Source organism: Taeniopygia guttata, chromosome 10, assembly GCF_048771995.1.
Source record: "Taeniopygia guttata chromosome 10, bTaeGut7.mat, whole genome shotgun sequence".
In the NCBI taxonomy this organism is placed as follows: domain Eukaryota; kingdom Metazoa; phylum Chordata; class Aves; order Passeriformes; family Estrildidae; genus Taeniopygia; species Taeniopygia guttata.
In genome coordinates, this window is record NC_133035.1 from 20637329 (window position 1) to 20663318 (window position 25990).

Below are 25990 nucleotides of genomic sequence, written 5' to 3' on the forward strand. Positions count from 1 at the left end.
GGCAGACGGCTCCGAGCCCCGGTGCCCGTCCCCGCGGCAGCGACCCCGGGCCCGGCGCCACTTCCGGGCCCCGGCACGGTCCCGGTGGCGGCGGAAGCGGCCGAGGTTCCGGTTCCGGGTGAGCGCTCGAGGCGCCGTTGTCAGCGGCCCCGCTCGGCTCCGCTCCGCTCGGCCCCGCTCGGCCCGGCCCGGCCCCGCTCGGCTCCGCTCCGCTCGGCTCCGCTCGGCCCGGCCCGGCCCCGCTCGGCTCCGCTCCGCTCGGCCCGGCCCCGCTCCGCTCGGCTCCGCTCGGCCCGGCCCGGCCCGGCCCCCGCCTGCCGCCACCATGTCGGTCCCCAGCGCTCTCATGAAGCAGCCGCCGATCCAGTCCACGGCGGGCGCCGTGCCCGTCCGCAACGAGAAGGGTGAGCTGGGGCCCGGGGCTCGGCGGGGAGGCCGGACGGGCGCGGGGCCGGGGCGGGGGTGCGGGGCCGAGACCCCCGCTGACGGCCGGCGCCCGCAGGCGAGCTGTCCATGGAGAAGGTGAAGGTGAAGCGGTACGTGTCGGGCAAGCGGCCCGACTACGCGCCCATGGAGTCCTCGGAGGAGGAGGACGAGGAGTTCCAGTTCATCAAGAAGGCGAAGGAGCAAGAGGTCGAGCCCGAGGAACAGGAGGAGGAATTGGCCAACGACCCCCGGCTCCGGCGCCTCCAGAACCGCATCGCCGAGGATGTGGAGGAGCGGTGAGTGCTGGGTCAGGCAAGAGCTGAGCCCCCTTTGCCTATCTGGGACCGGGGGGCTGGGACTCTGCACTGCAAGGAGAAACTGCACAGGGCAGAGCTGGGAACATTGTCCAGGCAGTGCTGAAGCGTTTGTGACTTCTCATATCCACTGTGCCTTGGGCTGCGTTCCAGCCAGGAGCCAGCCAGGCACAGCCCATGTCCAGGTGTGTGTGGGTGGATGGTAGGAGAAACAGGCACCAAAACAGAAATTAGAGCAGCGTGCTGAAGCTCAGGGTAGCGAGGAAGGATGGTGTCTCATGAAATGCACTCTGGGCAGCCCATGGCCTCCCAGCTCAGTTGGTGAGGGTGATGAGAGCCTCCACCACGTTGCCCATGTGCTCACACAGGCTGCACTTCGCTGCAGCCCGTGATATTTCCATCTCCATCATCTGCAGAAAAACGCCACTATGTGCTGTTTGCCTCCCATGGAGCTGCTGTTGGTTTTGTTTCCACTAACAATGAGTCTTCTCATTGGGAACAGCATTCTTCCTTGAAGCATGGACAGGGAAGAGCTGGCAGTGCCCAGGCACTGTGACCTGGGAGAAAATATATCAATTCTGGCCGTGTTTGGCAGTCCCAATGCTTACTGTGGCCTTGCTAGAAGTGATTTGTGAACAGTCACTTTCCTGCAGCCCCCTAATGTTCCAAGTGCCATGCGTCACCTGGGGTCTCTTGCAGGCTGGCAAGGCACCGCAAAATCGTGGAACCTGAAGTGGTTGGAGAAAGCGATTCAGAAGTGGAGGGGGGAGAAGCTTGGCGCCTGGAACGGGAGGACACCAGTGAAGAGGAGGAGGAAGAGATCGATGATGAGGTGTGTTTGCAGAGCCAGATAATGAGCCTAGGAAAGCTGGAAGGGCACAGGCTGGAACTGCCCTTTGCATGGCTATGTGGGCTGTCTGATGTATCTGGACAAGTGTCACACCTAGCCATGACTTAACCATGGTAGGTTATCATCCTCTGGCATGGAACAGGACGGTGGGGGAGGCCACGCCACATGCAGAAAGGCAGGGGCATCTTCTCAAAGCCAGCACTGCAGACGTGGCGTGTTTCACAGGAGAGAGAGAAGTGGTAGCAGGGCAGGCCTCTGACTGCTCTGTGCTTGTCCCCGTTAGGAGATCGAGCGTCGGCGTGGGATGATGCGTCAGCGAGCACAGGAGAGAAAAACTGAGGAGATGGAAGTGATGGAATTGGAAGATGAGGGTCGGTCTGGAGAAGAGTCTGAGTCAGAATCTGAGTATGAGGAGTATACGGACAGCGAAGATGAAATGGAGCCACGTCTCAAACCGGTCTTTATTCGCAAGTAGGTGATGGAAGTGTGTGGGCTGGCCCTGGATCGTGGTAGTCAGAAGCTGGGGCCCTAGGAGACCTTGCTGCCATGGTCTCTTCTCACTGTGAGAAGCCATTGACCTCCTTGGGGTGGGATGGGATGGTCACAGCCTGGCAGGGCACAGCTAGGGAGCAAGGAGCAATCCCCGTACCCACAGCCCTGTATCAGTTGCATTGGGTTGCTGTGGCATCAGGCTGTGGAGCCTGACCAGAGCTCTTGGGCAAGGGCCATACAGTGGCAAAAGAACGTGGTAGTACCCAGAAAGGGGAGAGCCCTGGGACTTGACCTATCCCTGGAGAGGGCAAAGGCTGAAAGCAGCTGCAGTGTGGGAACCAGTGAGAGGCTGAGCGACTGCACTGGCTCGTGGGAGGGCTGAAGGCTGTCATGGCCCTGCTTTCAGGAAGGACCGGATCACAGTCCAGGAGAGAGAAGCAGAAGCTCTGAAGCAGAAGGAGCTGGAGCAGGAGGCAAAGAGGATGGCAGAGGAGAGGCGCAAGTACACGCTTAAGGTACAGAGGGGTGGGCTGGACGCTGGAGGGGGCAGCCACTGCAGCAAGCTTAGCTTGGACCTCACTGCAGATTGTAGAAGAGGAAGCAAAGAAGGAGCTGGAGGAGAACAAGCGCTCACTGGCAGCACTGGATGCACTCGATACAGATGATGAGAACGATGAGGAGGAGTATGAGGCCTGGAAAGTCCGTGAGCTGAAGCGTATCAAACGAGACCGCGAAGAACGAGAAGCGTAAGTATTGTCTCTCAGAATCGAGGCTGAGAGCCCACCTTTTCCTCAGGCTGCCCTTTGGCAGCAGGGTCCCAGCTGGACTGAATGCCCAGAGCCCCTCCTGCCCGCCCTTGGGGTGCCTTTGCTCCCTAGCAGTAAATGTGTAAGCTCTCAGGTGGTAGCTGGTGACAGCCTCTCTCCCGGGAGATGCTGTGGGGACACAGAGTCTCAGGAGCTTCTCTCCCACCCAGCATGGAGAAGGAGAAGGCAGAGATCGAGCGTATGCGGAACCTGACAGAGGAGGAGCGCCGTGCTGAGCTCCGGGCCAATGGTAAAGTCATCACCAACAAGGCAGTAAAGGGCAAATACAAATTCCTGCAGAAGTACTACCACCGCGGCGCCTTCTTCATGGTGAGTGTGCTTAGGGCCAGGCCTGGCTGCACACAGGCAGGTGTGAGACCGCGGGGCCACCTTTTCCCTGTGGGGAGCCTCTCCTCTCCCACGGTGCCCTGGGGCTGGGGGTGCCTGGGACAAGAGCCAACCTTCAGAGGCAGCATGGGGTGAAGCTGACCCAGAGTGACCTCACCGCAGCGTGTCAGGTTAGGGTTCCCAGCTGAAATGCAGCTGAAGCTGCAGAGCTGTCCCTGTGCTGGTGTTCGGGCTGACAGACCCAGCCAGAACCAAGTCAGCTCTGGATGGGCCACTGGAGAAGCACCCCGGGGAACAGTGCTCACATCCCCCACTCCAGCAGGAGTTAATAGCGCTGCAAGTACTGTGGCGGCCCTGGCAGAGCAGCAATATGACCTTCAGGCAGCTTCCCCCACTGCTGCAAGACTTGCTGGAACCTTTTAGGCTGAGCAAGTGTGTCCTCCTGCAGGATGAGGATGAGGAGGTGTACAAGAGGGACTTCAGTGCTCCGACCCTTGAGGACCACTTCAACAAGACCATCCTGCCCAAAGTCATGCAGGTGGGTGTCATGCTGGCAGACAGTGCCCTGCCCATATGCCAAGGGGTGGAAGTTCTGGGCAGGGGGGAGGACCTGGTCCTGCTCCCCCTCTGAACAGCTGCTCACAAGTTCTTCTGCTCCCCAGGTCAAGAACTTCGGGCGCTCAGGGCGGACGAAGTACACGCACTTGGTGGACCAGGACACCACCTCCTTTGACTCTGCCTGGGGCCAGGAGAGTGCGCAGAACACCAAGTTCTTTAAGCAGAAGGCAGCAGGGGTGCGGGATGTCTTTGAGAGACCCTCGGCCAAGAAACGAAAAACTACCTAAGAGCATGGGCTGGAGGGTCTGGTGTGGCTGATGCTGGCAGGAGGATGCCATTGTGCCAGCTGCCAGAGCCTGGGCAGGGCCAGAAGGGACATGTTCCAGGACTCCTGTGGTGGCAAGCCCTTCCCCTGCCTGTACCATGCCTACCCTGATGAGGTGTTCCACTCCCTGTGCTGAGCAGACCCAATGGGTTCCTTGCCCATGCAATGTGGAGGATGATGGCCTGTGGTGCTGGCCAGGCTGGTGGCCACACTATGTCCCAGCAACGGCCACTGTGGAGCCTTGGCAGTGTCTGGAACATTGCAGCACCGCCCCTGGCTCCAGCACATCCACTTTGGAAGAATTACTTGGACTTCTGCACCTCTCTGGTTTACCCCTGATGTCAGTCTGCGCCCTGTTTTGAGGTGGTCAGTGGTGACCCTCTCTCCTTACCATGGTTCTGCAGGGCTTGGCTTTTCTACCTGCGTGGGGTGGGAGGGTTTGATTAAAGATTAGATTTTCTTACACACTCTGGCCCCATTCTTCTTCACGACAGGCCATCCTGTTCTGTGCCTTCCTTGTGAGCCAGGGTGAGCTGGGGCAGCACAGAAGGCACCAGCTTGGGCAGGACATGCATGATCATCTGTCACCACTGCCTCAGACCTGTGCATGTCCAGCCTGTGCTGCCCCAGGGGCAGAGATTAAAAGAGGGGAGAACAACATGTCTCACTGCTCAGGCAGGTCACTTTGTCCTGCTGTAGTCACAGTGCCCAGCTGGCACTGCCAACACAATGCCACATGACTGGGCCCCACTTGTGGGTACCATGCACTCAGGGCCAGGGGCATGTGCTCAGCACCGTGTAGACCACAAAGACAGCCCAGTCCCACCAGTGCCTTTATTGGAATGGCAAGAAACCCGTGCCCGGCAGCCCATGGCCTCCCAGCTCAGTTGGTGAGGGTGATGAGAGCCTCCACCACGTTGCCCATGTGCTCGCGCAGGCTGCGCTCCGCTGCGGCCCGTGATATTTCCATCTCCGTCATCTGCAGAAATACAGCCACAGCCCTGTACAGCACCCGCAGGGCCCTGCGGGCTGGGACAGTGGGGGACACCCACCCATGGGGACCCTGGACAGGCCTCAGGGCAGGCATGCACCGGCCTCCTCCGTGGGTGCAGTTTCACACCCACGATTTGGGACATGTCACAGCCTGCTTGGGGTCTCGCCCCTACTCACAATCAGCTCTAGATCCTCCTTCTTGATGGTGACTTTTGCCAGTTCTTTCTCCCTACGACAAGAGATGGACAGACCTCCGGTGACCAACAGTCCCCACCGGCCACTGCCCCGGTGCTCCTTCGGCCGCGAGGGGGGCCGGAGCGACCCCTCGCAGCAGCGTGGGGCTGGGGAAGGGCCGGGATGTCAGACAGGGAAGCAGATGCCTGGGTCGTGTCCCGAGTGGCGACAAGCTGCAAGACTGCCCCGGAGCGAGCGCGGACGGTTACCTCTCCTGCTTGGCTTTCTGCTCCCGGGACCTCCGGTCTCCGATCACCGACATAGCCTGCCAGAAGGAGCGCGGTCACCCCGCTGCGCGGCACCAGGGGGGTCAGCGCCACGCCGGCGGCAGGGGCACCGGCACCGGGACGGGCGTGCAGGCGCGGTGCTCAGCGCCCGGCTCGGCCCCGCTGCACGCAGCGCCCGGCCTCCCACCCTGGCCCGGTCCCGTCCCGCCGCCGCACCGTCTCCAGGTTGGAGCTCTGGATCTCCTTCTCCTCCGCGTAGTCCGTGACACGCTCCAGGTCCGCCGCGCCGCTATCGTGCTTCCGCGGCTTCTCGGCCGCGCGACCGCCCGCCCCATCGCTGCCGCCGCCGGAGCCGTTGGGCTCCGTCTCCAGCTCCAGCTCCACATCGCCCTCCGCCGCCATGCCGCCGCCGCCGCGGCCCGCTTCCGGTCACGTGCGCCGCCAGAACCGGGGGCGGGACCGGCCGGCGGCGGGAGCGGCCCCGCCGAGCGGGCACGACCCGCGCTCCCCGGTGCTCCGGGCAGGTCGGAGCCAGCAGTGCCGGCACTCCCGGGCTTTCGGGCCGCTCGATAGCAGCGGGCCTCCGGCGCTGCCGAGGCGCGGAGCCAGGCCGGGCGAGCGCAGCCTCGCCGCTGCCCGCCCATGGCGGTACCCGGGATTGCCGGGTCAGGACCCCGATATGGCTCCCACCGCCGCCACACGGATTGTCGGACGAGGCAGGCCGCAGCGGGGCCCTGGCCAGGTCCCCGGGCGCTGCCGGAGGCGGCCGAGCCGCCGCCGTGCTTGCCGGTGCCCCGGAGCCGGGCCGTCGGCGGCCGTACCGCGGCGCGGCCCCGCTGCCCCGGGCTCAGGCGGGCCCGGCCCCGCTGCTCCCACGCGTCTCACGTGTCACCCCCCCCACGCGGCGGGGACACCGCGTCCCTCGGGCCGCGCTGTGCCCCGCCAGGGGTGGTACCGGGACGCGGGGGATCCGTGTCAGTGCAGCCGCGGCCCCGGGCCCGGCCCCCGCCGTGTCTCATGGCTCCGCCAGCACAAAGCCTGAATGGCTGTGGGGCAGCTGCAGAAAGGTGACGCCAGCACCACCCTAGAGGCCCCTGGGTCCCCTTGCTTGTCCCCAGCTCGTGCCCAGCCTGCGGCGTGCCGCTGCCCGCTGGATGTGCTCCATGCCGTCCCTTGGGTGCTTCTGTGCCCGGGGCTGCTCCACCCTCCAGTAAACTCCACATCGCGCAGCCCCTCCACACAGCTCTGGGATCAGGGGGACATCGTGCCCCTCATCCAGGTTCATGTCCAGGCCGCCTGCTAGGGCCTCACCCTGCCCGAGGAGGGACCGGGATCTGGGCAGGGATGCCCACACCCAGGAGTCACTGGACAGTGCCCACTGAGCACCCCAGGGGCGGCTGCCTGGAGGGAACAGCGAGCAGATGGCAGGGCGGGCCGAGTTGACAATCCCCTAATCCCATCAACGCCGCGGGGGCTGAGCAGAGACAAGCTGGGCCATGGCGGGCACAGCGGGACGGGGGCACCTCCTGCACCCGCTACTTTTCCAGGTGGGACTTGGGGTCTGGCAGGGCTGGGAGCACGGCTGGGAGCGAGTCTGGGTGGGTAGGGTGTGCTGGGCCAGGCTGGGGAGCAGTGCTGGTCCCCTGGGATCCCCACTGACCGTGCCCCTCCCCAGCTCTGCTGCGGTTGTCACGGGCTCCGCGTGTCCACGAGCACGCGTATCCTCTACACGCTCCTGCATGTCCTGGCCTCTGCTGTGTGCTGCCTCATGCTGTCCCGCACTGTGGCCCAGGCTATCACAGAAAAGGTGATAGAGGGAACTGGGACACCCAGGGTACTGGGAGTATTGGGAGTGCCAGGGGTGCTGGGGCTCTCAAGGGTACCATGAGTTCTGAGGGTACTGGGGTGCTGGCACATCAAAGCATCCAGGGGAGCACTGGGCATGCCAGAATTGCCATGGGCAATGGGAGTACTGGATTTCTGAGGATACTGGGATGGTGGGAGAGTGACCGGGCTGCTGGGAGTGCCAAGGGTGCTGGAGGTGCCAAGGGGGAAGGGGTGCTGGGGTACCAGAGATGAGGATTTGCCTGGCATACTGGGGGTCCCAGCAGTCCCAGGGTACTGAGAAAGGTATTGGGAATGGTGGGAATATCGAAAGTTTGGATGTGCTGGATGCCATGGGCACTGGGGGGTGATGGGTGGACACACCAGCAGCCCTGTCCCATCAACCACTGTGCCTGCCAGGTGCCCTTCTCAGTGGTGCTGTGCCAACACCTGCCTGGGGGCACAGACTGTGAGCAGCTGGTGGGCTCCTCGGCAGTGTACCGGGTCTGTTTTGGCACTGCCTGCTTCCACCTGGCACAGGCTGCCCTGCTGCTCAACGTGCGCTCCAGCTCTGACTGCCGTGCGCAGCTCCACAATGGGTAAGGATGGGCCATGGGGCTGGGACAGGGTGTCCTGGGATGGGGCTGCCCTGGGGTGGGGCTGTCAGAGGCTCTGTCCTGCTGATGTTAACTGCCCTGCAGGTTCTGGCTCCTGAAGCTGCTGGTGCTGGTGGGCCTCTGGGCCGCAAGCTTCTTCATCCCTGAGGACAACTTCATCCAAGGTGTGTCCCCCACCCTATATGAGCTGTCACCCTGGGCACCCCTTTTGGCCCCCCCTTGCCCTGTGCCATCTCTACCTCTGTCCTCTTCCCCCAGCCTGGCACTACACGGGTGTCTGTGGGGGCTTCGCCTTCATCCTCATCCAGCTGGTGCTGATCACAGCCTTTGCACACACCTGGAACAAGAACTGGTGAGTGCCAGGGTGCTGGGTGGGTACGTGCCCACTGCCACTGCTCATCCACTCTTCCACAGGCTGACAGGGGCTGCACAGGACAAGCGCTGGTATCTGGCCGTGCTGCTGGCCACGGCTGCCTTCTACACCCTTGCCTCTGCCGCCTTCTCCTTCCTCTACAAGTTCTACACCCACCCAGCTGCCTGCCACCTCAACAAAGCACTGCTTGCCATCAATGGCAGCCTCTGTGGCATCATGTCCTTCATCTCCATCACGCCGTGCGTGCGGCTCAGTGAGTACCACACAGCACAGCATGGTGGGGGCTGCTGTGCTGCATGGCCAGCTGTGTCCTGGGCTGCGGGTGACTGTGGGCCCCAGCTCAGGGCCAGCACTTGGGCACTGGAGGAGAACACTGGCCCTTCCTATACCTCGGCACAAGGCATTGGACGGGCGAGTGGCAGGAGGGGACTGCCCAGGCCCACTCAGAGCCCCCGCCACCAGCTCATGTTACTCCAGGGACTCCAGTAACACCTCTATCCCCACTCTTGCAGAGCAGCCACGGTCAGGGCTGCTGCAGTCCTCAATAATCAGCTGCTATGTGATGTACCTCACCTTCTCCGCGCTGTCCAGCCGCCCTCCAGAGAGAGGTGGGTGTCCCTGTCCACCACCAGCAGCCCGCGCCACAATGCATGCCCTTCTCACCTCCACCTCCCCGCAGTGCTGTACCAGGGGCAGAACCTCACTGTCTGCTTCCCGGGGGTCCGGCAGGATGAGCTGCAGACAGAGGACACCACCGTGGCCGTGCTGGGCGCTGCTATCATGTACGCCTGCGTGCTCTTTGCATGGTGCGTGTACCCTGCCCAGGCACAGCCTGAGGTGTTCTGAGGGGTGGCAGGACAAGAGCAGGTGGGGCATTGGTGGGTGGACAGGGGCAGCACAGCAGAGCTCCTGTGGCTGTTGGGAATCCATGGGGCAGGCTGGGAGCCTAGCACAGGGTGATGGGTGCCTGTGTAATCATTTCTGCCTCTCTCCTGGGCACAGCAATGAAGCCTCATACCTTGCTGAGGTCTTTGGGCCCCTCTGGATGGTCAAAGTCTACAGCTTTGAGTTTAAAGTGAGTATGGATGCAGCTGTGCTCCATGTCCTCCTGCTATGGGCACCCACCACCTCAAGGCCCTGTCCCAGCCCCAGAGAGGGGCAGGTCTGTCTAGCCAAGCACAGACAGCTGTCCACACCACCTGCCCTGGCATCTGGCAGGGCTCAGCCTGGCCACGGTGGCCACAGGGCTGGGCAGTCACCACTCTGCTCTCCCTGCAGAAACCTTCCTGTTGTTTCTGCTGCCCTGAGAAGATGGAGGAGGAGCTGAGAGGTGAGTGCAGTGTCTGTGTGCAGGGATGGGACAGTGGGCAGAGCCTGTGTCCCAGTCTGGGAGTGCCATGCCCCTACACTCCCCCAGGCACCGACCAGACATGTGAGCAAGTAGAGGAGAGTGCCAGGGGACAGTTCATCATCCAGGATGAGCAGGACCGGGTGGTCTACAGCTACTCAGCTTTCCACTTTGTCTTCTTCCTTGCCTCGCTCTATGTTATGATGACACTCACCAACTGGTTCAGGTAGAGCTCTGTGCTGCTGCCCACCCCTCCCTGCTCTCACTCCAAACCTCTGTGCCGGACCCTGATGATACCGCCGAGCTGGCATCTGCTGGGGATGCTCAGGGCTCTGTGCCCGCAGACCTGCACTGCTCAAATGGCAGCTGTGCAGCACAGCAAGGGCTGGAGGGCCCATGGAAGGGACATGCCCAGGGGCACGTGGCCACTGGACACTAAAACCCCCTGTGTTGGCAACCTTTGGGTACCCAGTCCTGCCTTCTCCCACCAGCTATGAGAATGCAGTGCTGGAGACCACCTTCACACATGGCAGCTGGTCAGCCTTCTGGGTGAAGGTGTCCTCGTGCTGGGCTTGTGTCCTGCTCTACCTGTGGCTGCTGCTGAGCCCCTTCTGCCTCCATGGCTCCCCACAGCACCGACACAGCAGTACAGGGCCACGCATCGTGCGGCGCCGACGTGCTCCACAGCGCATCGACGTCTCCACATAGTCCCTGCCAGGACAAGCTGCGCCCAGGGCTGGTCCCTGCTGTGCCCCGTGCCTGTGCCCTAGCCCTGCTTCGTCCTCCTGGCCTCCCCTGACCCCTGTCCCAGGAGACAGCAGTACCTGAGAGCCTGAGGGGAACACAGGGGGTGGATGCTCCCAGGGATACCCAAAAGGCCAGAGCCAGCTGGTGGCAGGTTGCTCAGCCCACTGCCTGGCTGCCCTGGCCTCACTGGGTGCACTGGGGGAGCAGGGCTCTGCCCTGGCTGCCACTGCTGTGGTGCATTCACTGTAAATACCTGCTTCAATACATTTTTATACAAAACTCTGAACTGAGCCTGTGCCATTGCCCTGTGCAGGCTGCTGCCATGGAGATGGAGGGAGGGAGTACCAGCTCTGTGAAACACCCCTAGTCAGCAGCACTGCTGCAAGTCCCCACAGAGCCTGGCCCAGATGGGGGGTTCTGCCAGACCCCTGTGCTGCAGGCAGTGCAGGCTATCCTCTGGGGAAGCAATGCCTTGCTCATGCCTGCTGCAAGCACAGGCCACTGGGCAGCCTGCCACAGCCACTGGCATGGCCCTGTGGGCCCTTCGCTGGCAACTGCTGCGACACCATATGTCCTTGGGGCTCCCCAGATGCCCCAGCCAGGGCAGATGCACAGGAGGACTTGAGTGCTCCTCCTAGCAGGGGTGGACTTCCAGGTCAAGCTGCTGCTGGTGGATGGGGAGTAAACCACATTACAGACCTGGGACACAGCTGGGCAGGAGAGGTGAGAGCACAGGGCCAGCAGACCTAGGGCTGTGGCAGGGCTCCAGCAGCAGCCCCACAGCAGCCAGTCACTGCATCAGTGGTGGTGACAGCCCCAGCACTTGGTAATGGAGCATCACCCAGTCCTACTTCCACAAAGCCCATGGCGTGCTGCTGCTCTACATCAGCTCCCTGAGCAGCTTCCTCAGCATCTGCCAGTGGATTCAGGACATCAACGTGGGAAGGGTCCAAAAGGCACTCAGGCCCCAGGAGAGGGGCAGGAGCCTTGAGGCTTTCAGGGGGTTGGGAGGCGCTGTCTCAACCTGTCCTGGGAAACAGGAATGAGGCAGGCAGGAGTTGGGCTACTGACAGGCAAGGAGCCCCCCAGGAAAAAAGGAGAGTGCTTCCCATAAACTTTTCTCTTTTCTTGGTGCTTCTATCAGGCCTGGAACTGCACTTGGGTCCCAGGTTCAGCACAGGTATGATGTGAGGCAGCCAATGTGGCCATAAGCTGCCAGCCCCAGAGAGCCCCATGCCACCCTTCTGTCCTTCAGTTGAGCGGTCACAGCCACTGATGCTGGTGGGAACAAGATGGACCTGCGGCCTGGCCTGGCTGAGAGGGTCCACGCAGAGAAAAGGCAGCTGGCCATGGTGAGCAGCAGCTCCTCAGGGCCCCGGGGTAACCAGGGCCCCTCTGACACTCCCAGGCCCACGGCTGCCTGTTCTGCGAGACCAGCGCCAAGGACGGCAACCAGCGTGGTGGAAGGCAGCGCCGCATCTGGCCCGGTGAGGAGCCCAAGCTGCCGCGGGACCCGCCGCTGTGCTGTCGGATCGGGCTGATGCCACTGTTAGGGCCCTGCAAGGAGGTGAAAAGGCCGATGGGCACCGGCCTCGGCACTGGGCCGGACGTCGCCGCCGCCGGCCGGGCAGCTGCGGCTAGGCCCGCCCCGGCCGTGCCGCAGCGCGGCTCTCCCCCGGTGCGCAGGCCCGGCCGCCATCTCTCCACCGCCGCCCTCCGGCTGGCCCGGAACCCCGGCTGCGCCCCGGCCCGCTGCGGCGCCACGCCGTCCAGCTCCGCTGCTCCAGGCTCTCCGCTCTCCCCCCCGCCCCGGGGCGCTCGGCCCTCAGCCCCCGCTGATCCCCGGGTGCTGCCCCAAGGGCCGCCCAGGCCCGACCCCACCTTTGTTCCTCACCGTCGAGATGCCGCCGCTTGACTCTCCGCGGCCGCGATTGCTCCGCCGGCAATAGCCGCGCTCACCCACCCACCGCCCGGCGCACGGACGAGCAGACGCAGCGTGCAGGGCTCCACAGCTACTTTAATAGGGGACGGCGCCACAGGGCGCGGGGCGATGCCAGAGGTCCCGGCGGGACCCGGCCTGGGGCGGCGAGGGGCATCCTGCCGGCGGGACCGGCCCTGGGGCGGCAGCCCGGCGCGGCCGCCCGCTACTTGTTGCCCTCCTTCTTCTCGTCGGCCTTCTTCTGCTTCTGCTGCATGATCTCCGAGTCCCTGCGGGGAGCGCGGCGAGGCTGGCGGCGGGGCCGGCAGCGCCGCGGGGCGGGAGCAGGGAGCGGGGCAGGGGAAGCCGGCGGGCCGGCCCGGCGCTCACCTCTGCTTGCGGGCGGCAGCCGAGAGCCCGTCGTCCCGCCGCTTGCCCTTGCCCGAGTCGCTCTGCTTCTTCAGGTTCTTCTGCCGCGCCAGTTCGCGCTGGTTTCCGCCTGCCACAGCGCGGCCACCTCAGCGCGGCCCGGCCCCGCGTACCGGCCACCCCCCATACCCCGGCCCGACCACCGCCCGCCGGCGCATCACGGTATGGCCCCTGACCCCGGCCCCGCCGCACTCCCGGGTCCCAGAACAGCCTCCCACGACACCTGTCAGCCCCAGCCCCCTTTCCTTCCTTCCCCCCAACTCACGGGTCATGGCGCCGCTCCCTCCCACCTCCACTCCACCGCCACGTCCCGCACTGACCCCCCCCCGCGCCCCGCCCCGCCCCGCGCTTTAAAGGACGCCACAGCCAATCATTGCGCCGATCCACCCCCCGCTGCACTCCCATTGGCGCGTCTCTCCGGCAAGGCCCCGCCTGATTGGCCGCGGGCTATGGCCTCCCTGCTGCCGGCGGGGGCGAAAAAGCCGGAAGGTTCGGCGCACGCGCCGCAGCCGCCTCCGCGCGACAGGATGCGGAGCGCGGGGGGACCGCCCCCCGCCGTGACGTCACGGGGCGTGCGGGAGCGCTGCCAGGCGGGGAGAGCGGTGCGGGCGGTGCGGGACGGGGCCGGCGCCGTCCCGCCCCTCCCTCAGCCCTCCCCACGCGGGAGTGCGGGGCGATGTGGGGAGGACGGCATGAGAACTCTTCTATCTCCTCGATCAGGCTCTGAGGCGCTGCGGGTCCGCTCAGATCGCTCCTTCCGCCGAGGGCGGTCCGGGGGATCTACAGGGAGGGACGGCTATAAGCGCTATCCGCGCCAAGAGGGTGCGGGACGGGCATCCGTCCCTGCACAGCCCAATTCGCCTACGCACGCGGGGCTCGGCGGCGGTGTCGGGTCGTGGCGGGGATTCTGCGGGCCGGTGCTGGCTGGAGGGCTCTGGCGCTTCGCCAGCCGTGAGAGCTCTGTGTGGATCACCTACGGACGAGGTGCGGCTGCGGTGGGACACCCGACCCACCGACTCCTGTGGGATCCTCTTCCCGTCGCTCCAAGTACCAGGTGCCGTAGGGCCACCGCCCGCCCTCACACCCCGCCTCCCACACCTTGCTGGCCGGGTCCAGCTCCAGGGCTCTCCTCAGGACGAGCGCCGCCTCTGCGTCCCGGCCCTGCTCTGCCAGCAGCTGCGGGGAGAGGAGCGGACGGTAGCTGGACGGCTGGGCCGAGGGGAGCGGGGCGGTGCGGGGCGATGCGAGTCCCACCTGCCCGCGCCGGAGCAACGCCCGGCCGTTGTCGGGGCTGATCCGCAGGGCCGCCTCGCAGGCCGCCAGCGCCTCTTCCGTCCGCCCCAGCTTCAGCTCGGCAGCCGCGCAGTTGTTGAGGCACTTCACACGCTGCTCCCGCAGCTCCTCTTCCTCCTCGGGCCCGGGCGGAGCTGCGGGGCGAGTAGCGGCCTCAGCGCCCCAGTTCCACAGCCCTGGGCCTTCCCTCCCGTCCGGTCTCACCGGCGGCGGGGCCATCCAGGGCACGTAGGGACAGCCGGTACGATCGCAGCGCCGCGGCGAAGTCACCCCGCGCGAAGTGGAAGTTGCCCCGCTCCCTGCGCTGCGAGCCCAGGCGCAGACGGACGGCGGGTAGCAGCGGCTGCGGGTCGGGGCCGTCCCGCACCTCCAGCAGCGTCACCTCGAACAGCAGCGGCGCCTCGGGCGGCACGTCGGGCTCCCTGCTGGTACAGCGCCGGCTGCCCGCGGCCCCTGCCCGCCCCGGTCCCCTGTCCTGCCGGCCCCAGCGGCTCTGGTCCTGTCCTCGCCCGTCCCTCTTGTCTGTCCGCCCCGGTCCGTCTGCCCTCCCGCCCCCTGCCCGCTCGCCTTACCTGCCCGGGTGGCCATAGGCGTAGGGGAAAGCGGCGAGGAAGAAGGAAACCTCCCCGGGCTGCATGGTGGGGACGCCCAGCTCCAGAGCCTGTGGACGGGCACGGCGGGGCTGGCGGGTCGGGGCCCACGGCGGCGGTGAGCTCGCACGGCAATGAACCGCGCACCGGTTCGGGCTCACCTGCACGACGTCCCCGTGACCCGGCACGAAGATGAGCCGCGGGTCCCGCTCCACCAGCCCGCCGTCCTCCAGGGCGCCCAGCACCTTCACGGACACCTCCTGGCCCGGCAGCGGCCGCGGCCCGCCCAGCCCGGCCCGCACCACGCGTTTCCGCAGCAGCCGGTCCTCTGCGAGGGAGGAGGCGCTGAGAGCCAAGCCGGGAGTCCCGAAATTGGCATTCCTTGCTCCACTCTACCTGGTCCCGGCCGTCCCAGCCTGGGCTGGCCCTGAGGCCCGTCGGCACTCACCCGTCAAGTCGCTCCAACCGTCGGAAGCGAAGAGCGGCCCGAAGCCGCCGGGCCCCGGTACTGCCAGCGCCTCCAGCCGCCGGTAGAAGAGCTGCTCCTCCTCGCGCACCGACGGCACCGCGATGGCGGTGTGAGGCAGCCGGAACCGCACCCGCCGGTCTCGGCCGGGCCCCCGCGGCCGCCCGCCGGCCCCTGTTTCCCTCTCCGGGGAGCCGCCGGGCGACGGGCCCGGCATGTCCGCCCCCGGCCCTCCTCGCCACCCGCCGCTACCTGCTGGCCTCGGTCCGGGCCCACCCGGGGCTCGGCGGCGGGTGCCCACGGCCCCCAGCCCGCACCGGGCGTGTCGCCGCCCGTCCCGCCGCGCCGCGACTGCCGGGGGTTGCCCGGGCCGGGGACACCGCGGAGCGCATGCCGCCGCGCCGTTACCTAATGCCGAGAAGCGGCTCAGGGGATTAGTCCGGGTCGGCGGCAAAAATAGCTGGCCAGGGCGAGCCCCGCCACAGGGCTCCCGCCGCCCGCCCCGCCCGCTGCTGCCCCTCGGGACCGCCCGCCCGCCGCCGTCGCGCGTTCCAGGCGATGCCGCGGCCAGGCGTCTCCGGTACCGAGGCTGTGGGCCGGGTCTCTGGCTTACCCCAGCTACCAGCAGAAGAATCACTGTGAATGTCTCCATCCAAAGCTGTCTCATAGCAAAAGCCCGATTCTGCAAGAAGCGAGACCTCCCAAGCAAACTGTTGGTGCAGTATTTTCCTTGCTCGTCCAGACCTGTCTTTGAAGCAGTGCCAACTGCTCCAGCTCTGAAACACCTGGGGCCAGGTCATTCCCTGCTCCCTGGAGGGCCGTGGCTGCATGGGGAGAGCCAGAAACAAAGACCCGATCATTTGCTAAGGCCTGAGCCAACTCAGGGGGAATGTGTTACTTTAGGTGGTGGCTTCCCCCTTACCCAGGACCAGCTCTCCACGCAAGTCTCACTGAAAGCACGGTCTGTAGCCATCCTGTTTGCCAGGTATTCCAGGCAGCAAATATACAAATCCTTCATCAGATGCCTGTTTCTCCTCAATTGAACCTTATTCCTTCAGTGCAGTTGCAGCACAGTGAGGGACATCTGGGCAGCCACCACCACAACCCTTTCCTCATCCTCTGTCCCTCCTACCAGAAAGTTTCCCTAGGCCTGTGCTAACTTCACCCAGGCTGCTCTGAGCACCAGCAGTGATGCTCTGGGCCAAACATGCTGAAGAGTTTTACCTGTGTTCAGTGCCCCAGCTGCCACCAGGTCAACAGTCACAGAGCAGGGAGCAAAGCCAGGATTAGAACCACGTCCCTAGCTCTCCTTGGCTTGATGGAGAGCACTGTCCTGCTCAGCAAGGAAGCAGCACTCCAGTCTGGTGTAACATGGGTAATGGTCAGCTGTCAGGGGAGCTTGCTGTGTTCCTTTTCCTTGCAGCACTGCTCCAGACAGACAGGTGCAGGGCTCCTGCCAGTCTGTGCAGGGACCACTGGACATCACATGCTCCTCCAAAGGTGCCTAGACACCCGCATGCATTAGGGGCAGAGCAGCTGCCACAGCAGCAGAGCACAGAAGGGAAATGTGGTGTGAGATGCTAATGGAGCTGCAAAAGAAATCGTACTGCAGTTACTGTAGTAAAAGAAGTACAGCCTAAGCCTTTCATGAGCTACTGTATTTGGAGAACTCCAGCAGCAAAACATAAGGTACCTGGGCTTTGAGTTGTGGGGGAGGAAGCCACAGACAAAGCAAGCTCTGGCTCTTGCCATATTAACTGCTGCCATGAAGCAATACTTTGAGTGTGCTGACCCTGACTTCAACTTGCATGTAGTCAAGGAACAGAGAATCAGGGCAACAGCTCCTACGTGGTCCACCCATCTCTTTCCTGCCCTTCCCAAAGGAAAGCAGAACACCCTCAGATGGTCAGTCACAGCCCACACCACATGGTCTACTCCTATCCTCCTGAAGAGAGACCCACAGCTACCAGCCTGTTTCTCAGCATGAGAAGGAATAGTTAACTGGTTGTATTTGCCCTCACCACAGCCAAGCACTAGACTGTAACAAACACCCTTGGCCTTGGCCTACCTGTGTTTGGGTAGAGGCTGTAGATAGTAACACTCCTCTTATACCCGACTACTCCTGCACCAGCTTCAAAGCTGATTTACTGCCTCTGATGAGCAAGGCCCTTGCCAGCTTGCTCCATATGCCTGCACTGCTGCAATCCAACAGTCACAGTGAGCACCATGTACCTCTGAACTCGCTAGGGCAGCACACAGCAAAGGCATTTGTGACCACAATTCCCCAGTCCAAAATGTGTGTAAATGCAGCACCCAAAGCCCAACACATTGGGAGAACTGTTGCTGCTACATTCTGGAGGGTCTTGGGCAGCTAAAGAAAGAGGATAATGGGCTGAAAGCTAAATGCAGTGGCTAGGAGGGCTCACTGTAGGGAACAACTTGCAGCAGGAAGCTGCTGCCTATGGAGAACAGGATCCCATTGCTAGGTCTGATGGATTGCCCCAGGACAGGGACATTTGGTCTTAAGGGGGTCATTTTATTTTTTCACTTCTCCAAATGTACAAAAAAAATTAGAAAATAACTGTACCCCCACCCCTCCCAAACCACAAAACAAACCTGGGGAGCCCCACAACAGTGCAGCTAAGAGACGGCAGGAAATTAAACATTACTAGATACAGCAGCTGGGGCTCCTTGGCCCGCATGGCCACTGGCTCTCCACAGCCCAGAACTGGCCCCAATCTGACCAGTGCTTCCCCGATTCATATAGAGCTCCTCCTGACAAGGCAGCAAGCAGGTACTTTACAAATCCTCCTTCACCTTCTTCTTGGATTTCTTGGATTTCTCTTCCTCCTGCAGCACAGGAGTGTTGGTTGCCTCCCGCTTCAGGTAGCTGATGAAGTCACTCACTTCTCTGCCCCCCTGCAGAAAGCAAGTGACAGTCAGGCAGGAGCTGTATCCACCATGGACATCCCCTCTTCTGAAGGGGGGTCAGGTGCCTGGCAGGAGACCCAGGTGACTGCAAGCAGAGTTCCCCCCAGGGCCTGCAACACAAAGTACAATGCTCCCAGCAGGTACCACCAGGTGTGTTCCCAGGGTAACATGACACAGTGCCACCCCCAGCTCCAAAGAGGCTTGAGTATAATTAGAACACCTGGATGCTCTTCACTTCTTTACAAAGCATCAAGAACAGCAAAATATTCACCTCATACTTCTTTGGACTCTGCTTCTTGCCAGCTGGAGCAAAATAGATGGTGGGGAAACTGGAGAGAGAAGAAACACATGAGCTCCTGAGATGCTCTGATATCTACCAGACCAGCCCCAACTGAAGGGACTCATACCCCACACTGCCCTGGTTTAACATGGCACAGCTTCAGTGGCTCTGAGGCACCAGGTGTGGTCTTCAAGAGCCCAGCTGAGCTCACAGGTTCAAGTTTGCTAGCTGAACTGCTTTTGGAACAGCAAGCCCAGATTTGTTTTCAGACTGCCAGGAACAGAATCTCAGCAGATTCCAAAGCATCGGGACAGACCTCCAGGCAGACCCAGGACACCTTAAAATCCTGGAGAAGCCAGGCAGATTAGTGTATTTTGTTTTCTCCACATCAAGCCATTGCCCAGCAGTCACCTAGCTATTGCCTGGCAACTCCCACACCCTTCCCCATGAGGCTCCTTCAGCCCTTCAGTGCGGTGCCCCAAGTCAGACAGAGCGGGACTCATGCACTGACATGCAGTGTCACAGCAGTCAGACCTACCCTCGGACTTCATAGGGAGAAGGCACATCATTGGCTGTAGCGTCCATTTTGGCAATTACGATATTGGGATCTTTGCTGAGCTGTGGGCAGAAAGAACCCATTGGTAACCATTTCCAAAATCCAGGAACCCAGCAGTCAGCATGATCTGGGACAGTGCTGTCAGAGGACCGTGCATAGGGAATGCCACTTCACCAACCCCCACTACATGTGAGATTATCACCATGCAGAAGGAAAAGACCCAAAAAGAAACTTAGGCAGTTGAGGCCAGTCACTGAATCTGGGAATATTCCTGTGCCCTAGCCAGTAACACAGACTAAATATACCAGTGTGGTTGCTACCACAGATCCTGCTGCAAGATATCTGCGCTCCACAAAGAGACCAAAATTTGTAGTCCTCAGGAAGGCACAATTATGCCCCATTGTCACAGAGGCTAGAAAAAACCTGCAGGATCATTTAGTGCTGCAAAATTCTAGTTCACATTTGCAAGAATCTCATACTTACCTTCTCCCCCAATTCCTTGTATTTGGGCTCCAGATTCTTGCAGTGGCCACACCATGGTGCATAGAACTCTATCAGGACATCTTTGTCTTGTGCATTAACAATTTCATCAAAGTTCTCAGCCACCACCACCTGTAAGGGTTGATCACACCAATTAGTTCCTTCGAAGTCAGAGATGAGGCGATGACGTGACATGCTCCACACTCCACCCTCCACCCAAGTCTGGGTCTCCCACACCTGCACAGCAAGCAGCAGAACCAAACACAGCACTCCTCATCTGCACTATGCAGGTAAAAACCTGCCATAAGTTACCAGCATGACCTCCAAGTGAGGTCTGCATACGGCATCCTCGCAGGAAGATAAAGCCATTTCTTTTTAATCCCAGCAAGCAATCAGCAGGATTGGCTGAGGCTATCCCCTCTGCCCCAAAAATATCTGTGAATCCCATGACTTGCACTCCTGTGTAAGGCTCTCATCAAAAAGCTAGGCCATGGAATGCTCTTACTCAGGGTAGAATTGCCTGGGAGGGTGAAAGGCAGGAATTCTACCAGACCTCAATGATGAACAGGGTGATAAACAGGGAGATCCCTAAAACAGTGCAGTCACAACCAACAGGAAGACCATGCCATGAAGGACTGAGCACAAACCAAGAGGACAGGCCTTTGTATAAGGCCTGGAAATCTGGATGCTGCTGCACTCACAAAGCACATAACTGCGGGGGCCAAGCAGCAGTTAGTATGCTAAGAGGAAAAAAAAAACAAAACAGAACCCAAACTGCAAGCTGCATGTCTCCATCACCTCAGAAAGCTACAGTGGAATAAGGGAGTGAGTAATTCCTCTGTCTATCAGCACAGAGGCCTCCCTGAGCTACCACCATGCCTCGCTCCCAGCACTTCACACAGACACAGGAAGCTGCTGCTGAGCAGTGTTTCTGCAGCCATAAGCAGCACTCACCTTTACAGGGCCATCGTTGCTTTCAGGGACAGGCTCTGATTTCAGGTATTTTTTCAAGTTTCCATCAAAGTAATCTTGCAGGAATCTCTCCAGAGCCTTTCCGTCACGGCTGAAAGAAAAGTGATGTTACAGCCACCATCACACACACAGGATGAGAGGGGGAAACTTTCAAGGCTTATTTAAGCTACTTCCACCCACACAACAGATGCCACCTGCATCTCTGACAGCACCAGTCTGAGGCTGGCTTAGTAGACCTCCAGAAGAAGTGCAGCAATGTCCTTAAGGGCTCTGACAGGAGGCTGGATGAACATCCCATTCAAAGTTTTAGGCCTTCCAGCATTTTAAGGTTTTTTTTCAAAATGAAAGGTACAATGAATTCTTCTGCCCTTCATTGCACCCTAATTCCTAATCAGAATTTCAGGATCTTGAATTAAATTCTCTCTCTTTGTATAACAGGAGGGGCTGCAAGCTTTCTAGAGAACAGGAAAACACATGAGCAGGAGTCATTTTGACCCAGCAATTGCTTCTTCCAGCTGCAACAGCCAGATTTCCTGTTTCCTTGAAGCTAACGAAGTATCATCTGGTCAGAGACCTCTAGACCAAAGTCCATCAAACAAGACCCATTACCGTCAAGTTCAAGAACTCACGAGAACTCTTCTTGCATGACGTATTTATCTCCTTTGGCAGTTCTGATGGCAACGACGGGGGCCTCACCCACACTGCTGTCCAGACCAAACTCAGAAAGCTCGTGGCCAAAGGTTTTTCGACTAGCAACAGCATAAGACAGCTTGTGGCCAGCATCCAAGAACTTCTTTGCAATCATCATAACTCTGAGGGGAAAAAATAAACAAAACCATAAAGCGTTATTTCTTTGAACATTTTCTTCTATATGATGTAACACCCTTGAAGATGACATACATATTGGACTAGGAATTCAGTGGTACAATGCGCTCTTCAGAGCCAAGTCCTGTAGAAATGGTGCTGAGAAGCAGACCAGTGTCTGTGGTGACTGAGGCAAGTGCTGCGTTTGCATCCTCCACCCACCAGGCACGAAGGGCAGAATTGCACACCACAGCAGCTGGGTAGTTTGTGGGTAAGGTCTAGGTTCCCAAGGACCTGGGATCCAAGAGCAATCACACAAAATTTCAGAGGATTGTCACCCAAGCTATGGAACTGCAGCAAAGCAGGAACAGTGTGAGGCTGATTTACCCCCACCACTCCTACCTGTTGCGCCAGTAGTTGGATCCCTTGGTATTCTTCTCATAGTCAACGTCGTAGTATGCCACCAGCAAGTCCTTGCCCTGGATCAAGTCTTTGTTGTCTTCAGTCATGTGAGGGCAGATGCCAAAGCTGTCAACGAGAGAGGTATTAGCAGAGTCCATGACACCAGAACAGGCTTGACACAGCACACTTGCTTCCCACCCAGGAATTAAATGCCAGTGATCAATCAGGCCTCAGGAAAAAATGCTTTGCTCATTCCTGCTCAGGTTTTTCTGAGTCAAAGCTACATCTCCTGCCATATCAGTGGCTAGAGCTGACCCAGTTAAGGCCAAAGCTAGCACAGCTCTCACAGGTTCAGTTTTTAAACAGAATCCTGGTTAGACTATGGAGAGTGCATGCCAACAGCCATGTCAGGATTTCAAGAAGGTGCCCCCAAAGGGAAGCAGTGCTGAGACATGCAGCAGAAGTGGCAGCAATGAAAAAACAAGCTCTGACAGGGTCAAAGCCAACTGGGGCCAGTTCTGTCACATTTGTTGGAGAGGAATCACTCACATGTTCTCCTGGATGAATTTCTTGATCTTTCCACTGGTGATTTTCTCTTCTGGATATTTGATAGAGCTCTCCTCAAACTTGTTGGTCAGGCGTGGAGGACGGAATAGGACAATACCTCTGTAGAGAAGCAGGTATTGTGAATTAGTTCAAAGTGTCCCTGCAAGTCCAAGGACAGCAGCCAGATGAGGCAACAACTCACTCTCCAGTGACAATCCCCACTCGCCATTGATAGCTCAAACAACAGTGTCTAGTTTCTTGATGGCACTAGTGCACTAGGTGTAGCTGTCAGAGCCTTCTCCATGATTCACAGAAGCCACAATGAGAAACAAAGCTCCCACCATAACAATGAATACGAAACAAAATGTCTCTGTTGAGATACTTGCCACACAGAGGCAGACACAAACACTTCAGAGACCATTTACACCTTTCTATCTTAATTCAAAAGAAACACCACTGTCAGCTGAGGAAGAAACCAGACCTTAAACTGTGCTTAGAAACTGAAACCATTTAAATGGAATCCATGAATTTGTTCCAAATGACTAAATAATAAGAAATCTTCTTATTAAGTAACTTACTCTCCATCTTCCTCGTACTTCTGGACCAGCTGCTCCTCAGTGGTGTGCGCAAAGCGATAGTTATCCCTGAGGCTATTGGCTGCTTTCATGAACTCCGAATAAGCATCCCCAGATGCATCACCAAAGAAGCCTGCAGCAGAAAGGCAGACTGTGACGTCAAACCAACCCAGCTCTGGACCCTCTGCAGGTCTCAATTTTTCTCTACAATGCACTGGATCAATCCTGAATCCAGTCCTTCAGTGTATGTTGAGGTATTTACCTTTGACAGCTTCTCTCCCATTTTTGGGGACCTCCTTGCACACCCCCTGCCCTTTCCAGCAGCAGAAACGTTACTCAGAAGCCCAAGTTGGTCATTCAGCCAGGGACAACTATCCCCTGATCACCCAAACATCCACTGGTGATTGTGTAACAACTGGCACTTAATAACAGTAAGTTGAGGAATGCTGGTTAATACTCATGTGGTCATAACTACAAGATGGCACTTGATTTGCACCATCTGCTGTTGCCACATGTAACCACAGACAGCCAATGCCAACAGGCCTCTGATGCCATCAGAGCAGCAAACGCACCCAAAGCAACCCAAAGGTACCTGGTGTCAGCCAGCCAAGAAAGCAACAACCTTTGGAAAACATACTATAGTGCCAGGGGAGCAAACAAAGCCAGGCAGCCAAGGGAAAAAAAAAATAAAAAAAAATTGGAGGGAATACCCACAGGTCCTCAAGTCCAATCTCCCACTTGAAGCAGGACTAGCCTCAGTCAGACTAGGTTGCTCAGAGCTTTGTCCAACTAAGTTGTGAAAATCTCCCAGGCTGAACATTTTAAAATCCCTCCGGATACATGTTCTAGGGCTTTATTGTTCTCATTAGCGGCAGTGGTTCTCTTCATGTCCATCTGGAATTTCATTTGCTGCAGCCTGTGGAACTGCCTCTGCTCTTTCCACACAAGCTCCCGGAGCCCAGTCATTTCAGGATGCACCACCTCTACTCACCCACAACAGAAGCATCTTTATCGCCAATGAACTTCTCAAACTCAGCCACAGAACCGAGAGCCACCGAAGCAGGTCCCGCCTGTTTCTTGAGATGGCTGACAATCCCATCTTGAAAAATTAGTAAAGTAATTAAAGAGATCAATACCAAGTTCCACAAGACATTTTTAAAGCTCCCTAAACCAGAAATTGTTTCTGCAGAATCCATAAATGTCCCATATGATAAATATGTGAACTGAAGGATTGCGCCCATCAGCTGCACACAGGAGCTTTCTAGCATCCTGGAAACTAGACGCTAATGTGGAAACTTTCACCTTTAAAGGAAAATAAACATCCCAGGCTTTACCAGCACAAAGAGTTCTGGAGAAGGTAAGGGGTTGGGGGGGGGATGTGTAGGTGTGAACCTTCTCTGCATCCCTGGCTGTTAGATGCTGCCTCCTGCAGCAGCTCAGCAAACCAGATACTGCCAAACAGTTCTTACCTGCTGTTCTGGGCCCATCATAGGTCCCTGCCTCTTCTCCATCTCGAAAAATCTTTAACGTGGGATAACCACTAACTCCATATTTGTTACAGGTGTTGGAGTTTGCTGTACAGTCAACCTAAAGGAAAAGAAACCTTGCTACTATGACTGAGATCCAGCCCTAACACACTGATGCCAGACAAGGGACTAGAGGGATCCGTCACACACTGCCTGGTACTCAACAGCCCAGACTGAGAAAGAGGTAGCACAGGTATAATGAGACGGCTGAGAAAATACTTGAAAATAGTTTCAAGTTCGACCAGACTACACACCAAAAAAATACTGGAAAAAATAGTTTCTTGCGATCAGTGACATGGAATTTCTCAGCACCTTGTCAGTCCCAAAGTTCATATAACATTTGAAGAAAACAGGCTGACCTGACCAGGAGGCTATGGTGCCAAGAGTCCATGCCACTTCCCGTAAAGGGAGAGAGAGAGACGCTGATTTGACAAAACTCCATGAGTTTTGTACAGAAAAGAGAGCTCCTAGCCGGCATGCCTCAGTGGGTACGTGCAGCACGGCGCTAGCTCTCAGCCTCATCACACAGCTCCGAGCAGGCCTATTTCCCCAGCTGGGGCGAGCCCTCGCACACCCTCTGCGCGGCTGCGGCCCTGCAAGGACCGGCTTCCAGATTATTTCAGGGCTCCAAGGCAACAAAGAAACGACGTCCGCTAGGACTGCAGAGCAGGAGCTCGGGGGCTGGCCGCCCCCGGGTCCGCCCCAAGGCGGGAGCCCGTGCTCACCTTCACGAGAGGAACGATCCCCTTCAGCCGGGTGGCGGCCGACTCGTACTCCGGCGCCAGGCGCTTGCAGTGTCCACACCTAGGGGCACGGAAGGGAGTCAGACTGGCCGAGCGCCCCTCCTGGCCCGCCCCCCGCCCCCTGCGGCCCCTCACCAGGGCGCGAAGAACTCCACGAGCACCAGCCCCGGGCGTTCAGCCAGGCCGCTCTCGAAATCGGCATCGCTGAGCTCCACCACGTCGGAAGCGCGAGCGCCGAGGGCGAGCAGCAGGAACGGCAGCAGCGCAGCAGGCAGGGCCGGCTGCGGGGGCCGGGGCGCGGACATGACGGCGGGAGCGGAGCGGAGCGGAGCGGCGGGGCCGGGAGCGGCGGCTGAAGGAGCGCCGGGACCGCAGCCGGAAGTCCGGCCCCCGCATCCGGATCTGCCGTGTGGCAGCTCCCGATTGGCGGAACGTCACGGGGCACACGGCAGCGGGACGGGGCTGCCGCCGGCCGCGCCCCCCTCATGGCCGCTGGTGCCCGGGAGGCGGCGGCGGGCCGGGGTTTGGGCCCGTCTTCGGTCCTCGGTGCATCCCTCCCACCGAGCTGTGTTGCGCCGACCACAGCGCCTCCCTTTCCCCAGCCGGGACATGGGGCCGTGCGCTGCCGAGTCGGCTGTCGGTGTACGGCAGCTTTGCTGACCTGCGGGCTGGGCATTGACCCCACCGTGTCTGTGTCGCGCGGTGCCGGCGCGGCGGTGACGCGTGCCCAGCACGTGCCGCACGACAGCGCTCGGCTTGCTGCGGGTTCGCCTGCTGGATTCACCGCAGCCCCGCATTTCCACCCGCCACCTCTCATGCTCCGGCGCTGCGACGGTCTGGCGTTCCCCTGGCCCGAGCCAAAGCCAGGAGCGGGTCTATACCCCGTAACCCCATCCGTCGGCATTTGCACCTTCTGCTGGGGTCTGCGGTCGGAAGCTCCTTTATCTGTGCTGTCCCTGCCGGGGTGCTCGGCTTGCCGCCAGCTTTGACCAGGCAC

General features: G+C 59.9%; 6 protein-coding genes across 14 annotated transcripts; 2 read left to right on the plus strand and 4 right to left on the minus strand.

Annotated features, from left to right (window-relative positions):
- The first annotated feature begins 124 nt into the window (after positions 1 to 124).
- MFAP1 (microfibril associated protein 1) lies at positions 125 to 4584 on the plus strand. The gene is made up of 9 exons (XM_002189105.6): positions 125 to 404; positions 503 to 722; positions 1440 to 1572; positions 1874 to 2061; positions 2489 to 2597; positions 2668 to 2828; positions 3059 to 3218; positions 3685 to 3774; positions 3899 to 4584. Exons 1-9 carry the CDS (start codon positions 326 to 328, stop codon positions 4079 to 4081), a joined length of 1323 nt encoding a protein of 440 aa, XP_002189141.1. The 5' UTR covers positions 125 to 325; the 3' UTR covers positions 4082 to 4584.
- Positions 4585 to 4939: 355 nt separating this feature from the next.
- Positions 4940 to 6036, minus strand: HYPK (huntingtin interacting protein K). The gene is made up of 4 exons (XM_030281028.4): positions 5790 to 6036; positions 5556 to 5611; positions 5290 to 5341; positions 4940 to 5098 (listed from the first exon to the last, which is right to left on the minus strand). Exons 1-4 carry the CDS (start codon positions 5973 to 5975, stop codon positions 5003 to 5005), a joined length of 390 nt encoding a protein of 129 aa, XP_030136888.1. The 5' UTR covers positions 5976 to 6036; the 3' UTR covers positions 4940 to 5002.
- Positions 6034 to 10761, plus strand: SERINC4 (serine incorporator 4). Of its 2 annotated transcripts, XM_030281027.4 has the most exons (12): positions 6034 to 7120; positions 7249 to 7380; positions 7818 to 7996; positions 8099 to 8178; positions 8273 to 8366; positions 8429 to 8640; positions 8900 to 8995; positions 9067 to 9193; positions 9390 to 9462; positions 9666 to 9717; positions 9805 to 9961; positions 10227 to 10761. In XM_030281027.4, exons 1-12 carry the CDS (start codon positions 7070 to 7072, stop codon positions 10441 to 10443), a joined length of 1470 nt encoding a protein of 489 aa, XP_030136887.1. In that variant the 5' UTR covers positions 6034 to 7069; the 3' UTR covers positions 10444 to 10761. The 2 variants fall into 2 exon arrangements, with proteins under 2 accessions (XP_030136887.1, XP_032606116.3); XM_032750225.3 differs by having other exon boundaries at positions 9666 to 9961.
- A 1718-nt stretch (positions 10762 to 12479) lies between these two features.
- Positions 12480 to 13156, minus strand: SERF2 (small EDRK-rich factor 2; the record flags this gene model as incomplete). The annotated part of the gene is given in 3 exon segments (NM_001245395.1): positions 12480 to 12690; positions 12791 to 12899; positions 13095 to 13156. Coding segments are annotated over 3 exon segments (180 nt in total).
- Positions 13147 to 17545, minus strand: LOC115496557 (peptidyl-prolyl cis-trans isomerase FKBP8-like). 8 transcript variants are annotated; one of them, XM_072934169.1, is made up of 7 exons: positions 15161 to 17545; positions 14874 to 15040; positions 14695 to 14783; positions 14327 to 14547; positions 13928 to 14256; positions 13699 to 13802; positions 13433 to 13609 (listed from the first exon to the last, which is right to left on the minus strand). In XM_072934169.1, the coding sequence occupies exons 1-7, from the start codon at positions 15843 to 15845 to the stop codon at positions 13573 to 13575; spliced, it is 1632 nt and encodes a 543-aa protein (XP_072790270.1). In that variant the 5' UTR covers positions 15846 to 17545; the 3' UTR covers positions 13433 to 13572. The 8 variants fall into 8 exon arrangements, with proteins under 8 accessions (XP_030136881.4, XP_030136880.4, XP_030136876.4 ...); XM_030281024.4 differs by having other exon boundaries at positions 13928 to 14005; positions 14084 to 14256; positions 14327 to 14544; positions 14695 to 15040; XM_030281021.4 differs by lacking the exon at positions 14327 to 14547 and having other exon boundaries at positions 13147 to 13609.
- Positions 17546 to 17693: 148 nt separating this feature from the next.
- Positions 17694 to 25392, minus strand: PDIA3 (protein disulfide isomerase family A member 3). Its single transcript, XM_030281025.4, has 13 exons — positions 25129 to 25392; positions 24976 to 25054; positions 24194 to 24311; positions 23716 to 23823; positions 22728 to 22857; positions 22153 to 22269; positions 21604 to 21729; positions 21027 to 21209; positions 20380 to 20488; positions 19429 to 19557; positions 18928 to 19007; positions 18381 to 18438; positions 17694 to 18097 (listed from the first exon to the last, which is right to left on the minus strand). Exons 1-13 carry the CDS (start codon positions 25296 to 25298, stop codon positions 17978 to 17980), a joined length of 1527 nt encoding a protein of 508 aa, XP_030136885.4. The 5' UTR covers positions 25299 to 25392; the 3' UTR covers positions 17694 to 17977.
- Between the last annotated feature and the right edge of the window lie 598 nt (positions 25393 to 25990).